We start from the raw sequence: 9,693 nt of genomic DNA on the forward strand, positions 1-9,693 counted from the left end.
CGTGCGGGGAGCCGGTCCTCGAGGCCAAGGACCGGCTCGAGGAACACATCCCTGGTCAGTAGTGATGGTACGATGACACACTACACAAACTGTGTCGGCACTGTATTGATACTGTGTTGGTCACCCAATAGTGACCTCTGCAGTAGTTATAAAATCATTGCAGGTAAAGAAATTCCTTGTTTGTGTAAATGCTAAACTGAGTTGGTATAGGATTTATTTATTTATTTATGAATAGTCAAACCTTGGTTTTCGTCCATAGTCCGTTCCAGAAGGCTGTTCGAAAACCTGGAAAAATTTTGTTCACTGTTAAATCATATGAAATAAAACAAAAAAATGATTAGTTTATGAATTTTTATTGAGGAACAAAAGTTTTAGGACTGTCTTTGCTTCAAGGCGATTTCTCCCCTTAGACACCAGCTCCCCAGTCTTAGAAAATACTCTTTAACATGGTACAGATGACGATGGTGAGCAGAGAGTACCGAGGAAGCGTAAACTTCCTCGTGTAAGGAAGGCGAGAGGAGTCAAATAGTGCAATCAAGTGCGCTCAGTTTGTTTGAGAACCGAAGTTTGGTGAATTGGACGAGAACCGAGACGTTCGAAAACCGAGGGAATCAAGTGTTCAACGGGCACGGATAAACAGATATAAGAACATGATGATAGTTTGGAGTAGTTTATATTTAATAGGTTGGACAAATACTTAGTTTTGAAATCAATCTCAGTCAAAATAATTACTGTATTTTCCGCACTACAGGGCGCACCAAAAAGTCTTCAATTTTCTTAAAAGCTCAAGAGCACCTTAAAATCAGGTGCGTCTTGTGTATGGTCATTACGGTAATACATCAACTCCAAAATGGCTCCTTCCTGGAGACATGCTTCCAATGTTATAACTTGCTGTTGGTTCAGTGAACTGTGTCGCTGCTTCATTAAATAAGTTTTTGTTGCAGCTCCGAAAAAAGGAGAGCTGTGGTGTTAATTTTTTAAAACAGTCTCAACAAATACAGGTACGTCTTTGTCTGTCTACGTGCCTTCTTCCGTTCGACTCAGGAGGCGTTCAAGACCGCCTCCGAAAAACGTAAACCAATGACTACTTCAATGAAACTACGAAAACTGAAAATACATCAAAACTGAAAAGCAAGCGAGGATATCACAAAATAAATTCTATAGCCACCCCTACAGAATTTATATTGTGATTTCATCATTTGTGAATACACAACAAAGGCATAACTAACTACTACTGACATCTTATCGTCGTAGTCGTGGCGCTATGATCAAGGAAATGCCAATGCGTTTTTCGGAGGCGGTCATGAACGCCTCTCGAGTTGAATGGAATAAGAGAAGGCACGGAGACGGGCAAAGACTCACCTGTATTTGTTGAAAAAAGGAGAGCTGTGGTTTTATTTTTTTTTAAAACACAGACTTTATTAATGCTTTACACAGTCTCAACAAATACAGGTACTGTACGTCTTTGTCCTTCTCCGTGCCTTCTTCCGTTCCACTCGAATGCCATGAACGCCTCGTTCATGGCCACCTCCGAAAAACAAAAATTAATTATTACTTCAATGAAACCATGAAAAAAATCATGTGAGGAAATCACAAAATAAATTCTTTAGGGGGGACATAGAATTTATTTTGTGATTTCCTCGCTTGATTTTCTGTTTTGTTGCATTATTTTCAATTTTCGTAGTTTCATTTCAGTAGAAGTAATAGTTAATCTACATTTTTCAGAGGCGGTCATGAACGCCTCTCAAGTTGAACGGATGCCTCTCGAGTTGAATGTAAGGAGCGTAGCACCACCTAGTGGAGGCATTGTAGATTGCGCCTTATAAAGTGAAGCGTCCAATGTATGAAAAAAATTTACAAAATAGCCATTCATTGAAGGTACGCCTCAAAATCCAGTGCGTCTTTTAGTGCGGAAAATATGGTATTTTTTTTCCATAATCATCGAGCCCTACTCTCTACGACATTGTGTTTATTTTATTTACAGTTCAGATTAGATTTTTTTGTGCTGCATATTTGCTCTTTGTGAAGAGGGTGAGAGCAGTGTGCATCTTACCCCTTTCAGAAAAAAAAATAATCATTGTACAGTAATCCCTCATTTATCGTGGTTAATGGGGACCAAAACCACCCGTGCTAAACGAAAATCCGCGAAGTAGCGACCCCCCCCCATATAGGTACATGTACATAATATTTATAAGGCCAAATGTAATGGTATAAATGCATGTAGAAGTACATTTTGAAGTAATTAACATGACTTAATGCTGTATACTAATAGATTTAAACATGTATAAGTTAGGTTAGTTTATGAATAACAAAATACAGTAAACACATAAAAAAAAATATATTTTTTTTTAAGTCTGCAAAAAGTCCACAAACGGTCCGTGAGAAGCTGCGAAAGTCAGCAAAACAACAGCGAGTCACATAGAGCAACATATACAGTACTGTACTACATGTATAAGGATTTATTTATTTATTTATGAATAGTCAAACCTTGGTTTTCGTCCATAGTCCGTTCCAGAAGGCTGTTCGAAAACCGAAATTGTTCAAAAACCGAAACCACGCTCTAAAATAAAAATGTTTACTGAACACATCTGCTCACAATGGAAAGCAACACGAGGAAGCGTCACTTCCTTGTCTAACCGAGGAAGCGTAAACTTCCTCGTGTAAGGAAGGCGAGAGGAGTCAAATAGTGCAATCAAGTGCGCTCAGTTTGTTTGAGAACCGAAGTTTGGTGAATTGGACGAGAACCGAGACGTTCGAAAACCGAGGTTTGACTGTATGTTTGAAAAAATCCGCGATGCACTGAAGCCGCGATAAACGAACCGCGAAATAGCGAGGGATCACTGTAGTCAAGTTAAATAAACACAGATTTAATTTTGAAATGTTTAGGTCAATCTAGAATCCTGACTAGAAAATACATGTTGATGAAACTGTCAACAATGTACCTTGCTCCATTTTTCTCTCCAGTTTGCAGTGCAGTCTGACCACCACCGCATGGTTTTCTCCATCTGAGCTGCTCTGGCTCGGGCTTCATCTAGCTCACGGAGCCTCAGCTCTTCTCTGCTCTCCCAATCTGCCCCAGCTGCCTCACCAATGATGCCCAATGCTCCCAGGCCCAGGCCTCCGAGCACAGGTGAAAGCAGCAGTGGAGAACTGGAGCTTGGGGTTTCTGCATTCGGACTTGGGGTCTGGGCAACACTTTCGGGGGAACGAATTTCCCTGTCTGAATCCATACCGGGGCTGCACAATAGACCACCTACTGCTCTCCTGCTTCCCTCAGACAGATGTGAAGAATGGTCACAATCAGTCTTTAAGAGGACAGGAAGTAGGTATAGAGGGGTTGTATTTGATTGTGAAGTACAACATCAGGAAGTCATCATTCTCCTCAGTCACTCAAAAACCTAAACACACAAAAAACACAAGTTAGGAGGGACATAATGAGATGGCTGGCTTCTAATGCAACATACATTAGGTTAAGTATTTTTAAAATATGTGCATAATACATTGAAAAAGTGAGGGAACGACATTAAGCCATTTAGGCTGGTGACCTGAGCCATGTTAGGGTGGCCCTGCTAAAACTCTTGTCGGTACTCTGAAGGTCAGACTGGCTCAGGGGCCTGCGTCTTTTGATGACTGGAAGTTAGCAGAATGACATTGAAGATTGTGATTGGTCCGTTTTGCAGGCTTGGCTGCTATACTCACATTGCAGCCAGTAATTAAGTACACACACTCAAAATCAGGAGTTCCCAAATACAGTACTTGATTGCAGTTGACTTATTGTTTTTGTAAAATGTATTCATGCTATTATTAATAGGTCCCAAACAGCAACCACTGCAAGGTCCCTATTGTTTTTGTTGCAATTCTGATCTTTTTTTTCCTCCCTTTTCTGAAATGAATCATATTTTTCGGGACCTAAAAAGACAGGAAAACCCATCAGTCCTGACAAAAATGTTGGTATTTTAAAGATGTCATAATGGATGAAAACAAAGTGGCTCTGAAACATTACCTAGGCCATACTGTCCCTGTGCTCGAGACTGTCATTTACTGTCCTCCTAAACACAATTAGAACTTTTTCAACGACTTTTCAAATTTTTTTGCCAAAAAGAGGTTCAAAATTATCATATTCTCATCATGGGGAATTTTAATATTAATGTATGTTGTCCTGAAAAACCACAAGCAAAGGACTGTGATAAATTGATTGTTTTTTAGTTATCATATATTTGCATATTATTTATGATGAATTGATTATGCTTACAATGATAAATTGATTTTGCCTACAATGAAGAACGCTTGTGCTTTTAATAAAGATATAATGGTTTTAATAAATATATGCTCACATGTGTAATAAAGAATGCTTAGTGCACTGTGTGACAGTTGACGGACGCAACCACCTTCCTGAGATGCTGGTTGGAAAGGTATAAGTATTAAGACAAAATAAGAGCAAGGTCGGACGTGGCTGGAGCTGTCAACGCCAGCTGCAACCAACTTACTGAGGTGTTTTTGATTTGATTGCACACATGAATGTAATTTTCACTCACATACACACACAGTTCAATGTGTCTTCCACAACCCTCATCCTTTAGGTTGGACACACTCATGTATTAGATTCCCAATGAGAAATAAATGAGAGGCCGAGCGGGAAGATACTTGCGTGACGTGCAGAGAACTGAAACCTAACGCTTCTCCTCGTTCAACCCTCGAGAGATTTGGTACCAAAATCCATTGTCTCCTCTCCTCATTGGGTCTTTATTATGAATGTCTAATTGATAACTCTGACAGACTGTTTAAGAATTATTTACTCTTAATTTTGTGCAATATGTGACCAGCCCGACACATGAACAAGGACATATTTTAGACCAAGTTCTTGCTTATGGTCTATTGGTGTCAAACTTGGAAGCCTTGGACAATTGGGTCTTTTGTCATGTTTTGCGAGGTGGTAGTTGGAGGACCCCAAAAAGCAGGGAGGCAGGGAGGAGCAGGGTGGCTGACCAAAATGTATTTCACAAAAATGCAAACAGGAAAACACTGGAGAAACTAACTCAATAACTTACTCAAATAAAGTCCAGCAAAATCACAAGAAATCAAAGCAGCAAAAACCTTAGACAGAAAACAAAACATGACACGTGCACACAGCAACAAAGAAACAGCAACAATGACCCGACAGCTAGTGATGTTACAAATGGAACTGGAGTCGCAAGTCATGCCCCGCACAAAGGGGGCACGGTTAAATGGAGCCCGTATCGAGGCCCGTCTCGTTTTTTCCTCAGATCACGTGACCGAAGGCAAACGAGGCCCCGTTTTCAGCGATCACGTGACTGACTCACATCGTGATTCGCTCTCCATAAATAGGCGCGGAAAACCCAGGAAGAGTCCCCCGCATGACCGTCTGACGTGAGTCTTGGATCATTGCTGCGCTACTTCGACTGCTTGAGAATGGAGGCGGAGCCACCCAAAAAGCGAAGGACTTCACTAGTTTGGGAGCATTTCGAACAGATATCTCCCAACACTCTACAAGAGGGTTTTCTCAAAGCCAGGGGAAATCATATCCAAAAAAAGGAATCGACTGAGCCCCAACATAGTCAAAATGATTTTATTCCTGAACAAAAATCAATAAAATACACCATTCCCTCTATCCAATGTGTGTCCCAGTTACACAAGCACATCAAGTAACTGAACATACAACTGACAAATATGCAGACAACATTTAATGGACAAAACTTCCATTATTTTGTGCACAGATTTACTGGTTTGTTGCCTGTTGACCACATAACATCTGCGTTACATCAAATGACCAGCAGATGTCAGCACTACTGAATGAGCTATTAAATGGGGCCTCGATTGATCAGCCTTTTGGCGAAGCAATTGGCCCAAATGACTCGATACATTCACGGGGCTTCATCCCGCCATCTGAAATGAATCATATTTTTCGGGACCTAAAAAGACAGGAAAACCCATCAGTCCTGACAAAAATGTTGGTATTTTAAAGATGTCATAATGGATGAAAACAAAGTGGCTCTGAAACATTACCTAGGCCATACTGTCCCTGTGCTCGAGACTGTCATTTACTGTCCTCCTACACACAATTAGAACTTTTTCAACGACTTTTCAAATTTTTTTGCCAAAAAGAGGTTCAAAATTATCATATTCTCATCATGGGGAATTTTAATATTAATGTATGTTGTCCTGAAAAACCACAAGCAAAGGACTGTGATAAATTGATTGTTTTTTAGTTATCATATATTTGCATATTATTTATGATGAATTGATTATGCTTACAATGATAAATTGATTTTGCCTACAATGAAGAACGCTTGTGCTTTTAATAAAGATATAATGGTTTTAATAAATATATGCTCACATGTGTAATAAAGAATGCTTAGTGCACTGTGTGACAGTTGACGGACGCAACCACCTTCCTGAGATGCTGGTTGGAAAGGTATAAGTATTAAGACAAAATAAGAGCAAGGTCGGACGTGGCTGGAGCTGTCAACGCCAGCTGCAACCAACTTACTGAGGTGTTTTTGATTTGATTGCACACATGAATGTAATTTTCACTCACATACACACACAGTTCAATGTGTCTTCCACAACCCTCATCCTTTAGGTTGGACACACTCATGTATTAGATTCCCAATGAGAAATAAATGAGAGGCCGAGCGGGAAGATACTTGCGTGACGTGCAGAGAACTGAAACCTAACGCTTCTCCTCGTTCAACCCTCGAGAGATTTGGTACCAAAATCCATTGTCTCCTCTCCTCATTGGGTCTTTATTATGAATGTCTAATTGATAACTCTGACAGACTCTTTAAGAATTATTTACTCTTAATTTTGTGCAATATGTGACCAGCCCGACACATGAACAAGGACATATTTTAGACCAAGTTCTTGCTTATGGTCTATTGGTGTCAAACTTGGAAGCCTTGGACAATTGGGTCTTTTGTCATGTTTTGCGAGGTGGTAGTTGGAGGACCCCAAAAAGCAGGGAGGCAGGGAGGAGCAGGGTGGCTGACCAAAATGTATTTCACAAAAATGCAAACAGGAAAACACTGGAGAAACTAACTCAATAACTTACTCAAATAAAGTCCAGCAAAATCACAAGAAATCAAAGCAGCAAAAACCTTAGACAGAAAACAAAACATGACACGTGCACACAGCAACAAAGAAACAGCAACAATGACCCGACAGCTAGTGATGTTACAAATGGAACTGGAGTCGCAAGTCATGCCCCGCACAAAGGGGGCACGGTTAAATGGAGCCCGTATCGAGGCCCGTCTCGTTTTTTCCTCAGATCACGTGACCGAAGGCAAACGAGGCCCCGTTTTCAGCGATCACGTGACTGACTCACATCGTGATTCGCTCTCCATAAATAGGCGCGGAAAACCCAGGAAGAGTCACCCGCATGACTGTCTGACGTGAGTCTTGGATCATTGCTGCGCTACTTCGACTGCTTGAGAATGGAGGCGGAGCCACCCAAAAAGCGAAGGACTTCACTAGTTTGGGAGCATTTCGAACAGATATCTCCCAACACTCTACAAGAGGGTTTTCTCAAAGCCAGGGGAAATCATATCCAAAAAAAGGAATCAACTGAGCCCCAACACAGTCAAAATGATTTTATTCCTTAACAAAAATCAATAAAATACACCATTCCCTCTATCCAATGTGTGTCCCAGTTACACAAGCACATCAAGTAACTGAACATACAATTGACAAATATACGGACAATATTTAATGGACAAAACTTCCATTATTTTGTGCACGGATTTACTGGTTTGTTGCCTGTTAACCACATAACATCTGCGTTACATCAAATGACCAGCAGATGTCAGGACTACTAAATGAGCTATTAAATGAGGCCTCGACTGATCAGCCGTTTGGCGAAGCAATTGGCCCAAAAGTCTCGATACATTCACGGGGCTTCATCCCGCCATCACGACCAACAGCGAGTGGTAGTGCCGGGAGTCCTTTTAAACAAACAAACTAATGACACAATGACCAACAGGTGTGCAGCTGCAGGCAGAGGCCTACAGTGCCACCTGTTGGTCACAAACAGAACCATGACATCTTTGTTGCTTTCTTCAGCAATGACTCTTTCAAGTACCACATTTGCCCCTCTGTCCATTTTCTGTGTTCAGCTGTGTTAAGTTCTTTTGGACTGTTAAAACTTCTGCTGTAAAACCACCGCATTTTTTACCCTCTCGCTGTTGTTTGGTTCTCTGATGCATTGAAGAACCTTTTCGTGCCGTCTTCAAACACAGAGGAACTCACCTCTTGGTTCAATTCATCCTGCCGTGGCTAAACTGGATTTAGTGGCTACATTAAAAACTGTGCTGTCAAAACCTAGACCTGAGCCTTGTTTTAACAGAACTTGCGCAGCTAAGCAGAAATGCCATAAAGCTGAACGTAACAAGATGCAGGTCTCTTGTCTAATATGGAAAGACTGCTGGCGTAACTACCAGATCACGGTGAAAGAGGCCAAAAGAGAACATTTATCAAAACTAATTCAGGCTAAAATCCATGTGTACTATTCAAAACTATTGCTTTTGTACTTAAATCCCATCAGACTATTTGCTCAAACTCTTAGACCGAAATGAACAGATTCCTTCAGTTTTTCATTGATGGGTTTTCTTCAGCAATGACTTTCAAATACCACGTTTGCCCCCTCGATCCATTTTCTGCGTTCAGCTGTGTTAAGTTCTTTTGAAGCTGTGTCTTTGACGTTTTAGAGGATGTGGTTTGTTGGACCAAGCGATCTGGCTCCCCTTGTGACTCTGTTGCTCCGCATTTCTTTAAGGATGTTATCCAGAGCATTGGTACATTGGTCAGGTTTCAAGATGATGCATCTGTTATGAGTTTTTAATAACATCCTCTTGGCAAATAGAGTGGGTCTGATTTTATTGGAGTTGACTACAGCATTTGATACCATGGATCACAGTATCTGTTGGCTCGTTTGCAGCACCTGGTGGGCATTGGTGGAAATGCCCTTGACTGGTTTCTGTCCTATTTAGCTAACAGAGACTTTTGTGTTAGCCTTGGTTGCTCTGAGTCACAAACTGCCCCACTGTCGTGTGGCGTTCCATTGGGTTCAGGAAAGACATGAAAGAAACATGGTATTTCCTTCCATTGCTATGCGGAAGACTGTCAGATATATGTCCCACTGAGCAAAAAATATGCTTTCTCATTGAAACTACGTTTATCCTGTCTGGAGGAAATCAAGACCTGGATGGCACTACATTTCTTGAATTTCAATGAAAAAAAGAGAGAAGTGATGGTGTTTGATCCCAGTGGCCCGTGTACAGTAAACATTCTCTAGTACAGACTCGTGTTTGCGCTGTCCATTCTGTCCTGATAACAGAAATTCCTCATTTGGGAAATGAGCATGGTACATATCCTTTATGAACCTGCAAGTATGTTGACAAAATGCACGTGTAACAACACAATCAATAAAATACAAAAATATACTGTCCAAAAACTGTTTATATAACCAAAACTGCAATACAGTTGTATCCAAAAAAATCACAACAGTACAATACGTACAGTATTTTAATGTTTGTTTTTTTTTCTGTCTTGGGAAAAAATGTGTCTATTTTGGATTGTGTTGTTGGATGCATTCTTTGGTTTATGACAATGTTTGCCTGCGTGTCATACAGTTTTCTTGCTAGTTGCAAGTAACTGTCCCGTTGATCACCGATGTCTGGT

The 9,693-nt window shown here is 40.8% G+C and overlaps 1 protein-coding gene across 2 annotated transcripts in view; it reads right to left on the bottom strand.

Annotated features, from left to right (window-relative positions):
- Nucleotides 1-9,693, bottom strand: part of ccdc102a (coiled-coil domain containing 102A) — a 66,417-nt gene that overhangs the window by 49,189 nt on the left and 7,535 nt on the right. For both annotated transcript variants that reach the window (XM_019867976.1, XM_019867149.1), the window contains exon 2: nucleotides 2,943-3,398. In XM_019867976.1, the coding sequence (XP_019723535.1) occupies nucleotides 2,943-3,230 (288 nt within the window). In that variant the 5' untranslated portion in view covers nucleotides 3,231-3,398. The remainder of the gene's footprint in view (nucleotides 1-2,942; nucleotides 3,399-9,693) is intronic.

The sequence above is a fragment of the Hippocampus comes genome, unplaced genomic scaffold, assembly GCF_001891065.2.
Source record: "Hippocampus comes isolate QL1 unplaced genomic scaffold, H_comes_QL1_v1.1 scaffold303, whole genome shotgun sequence".
Taxonomy (NCBI): Eukaryota; Metazoa; Chordata; class Actinopteri; order Syngnathiformes; family Syngnathidae; genus Hippocampus; species Hippocampus comes.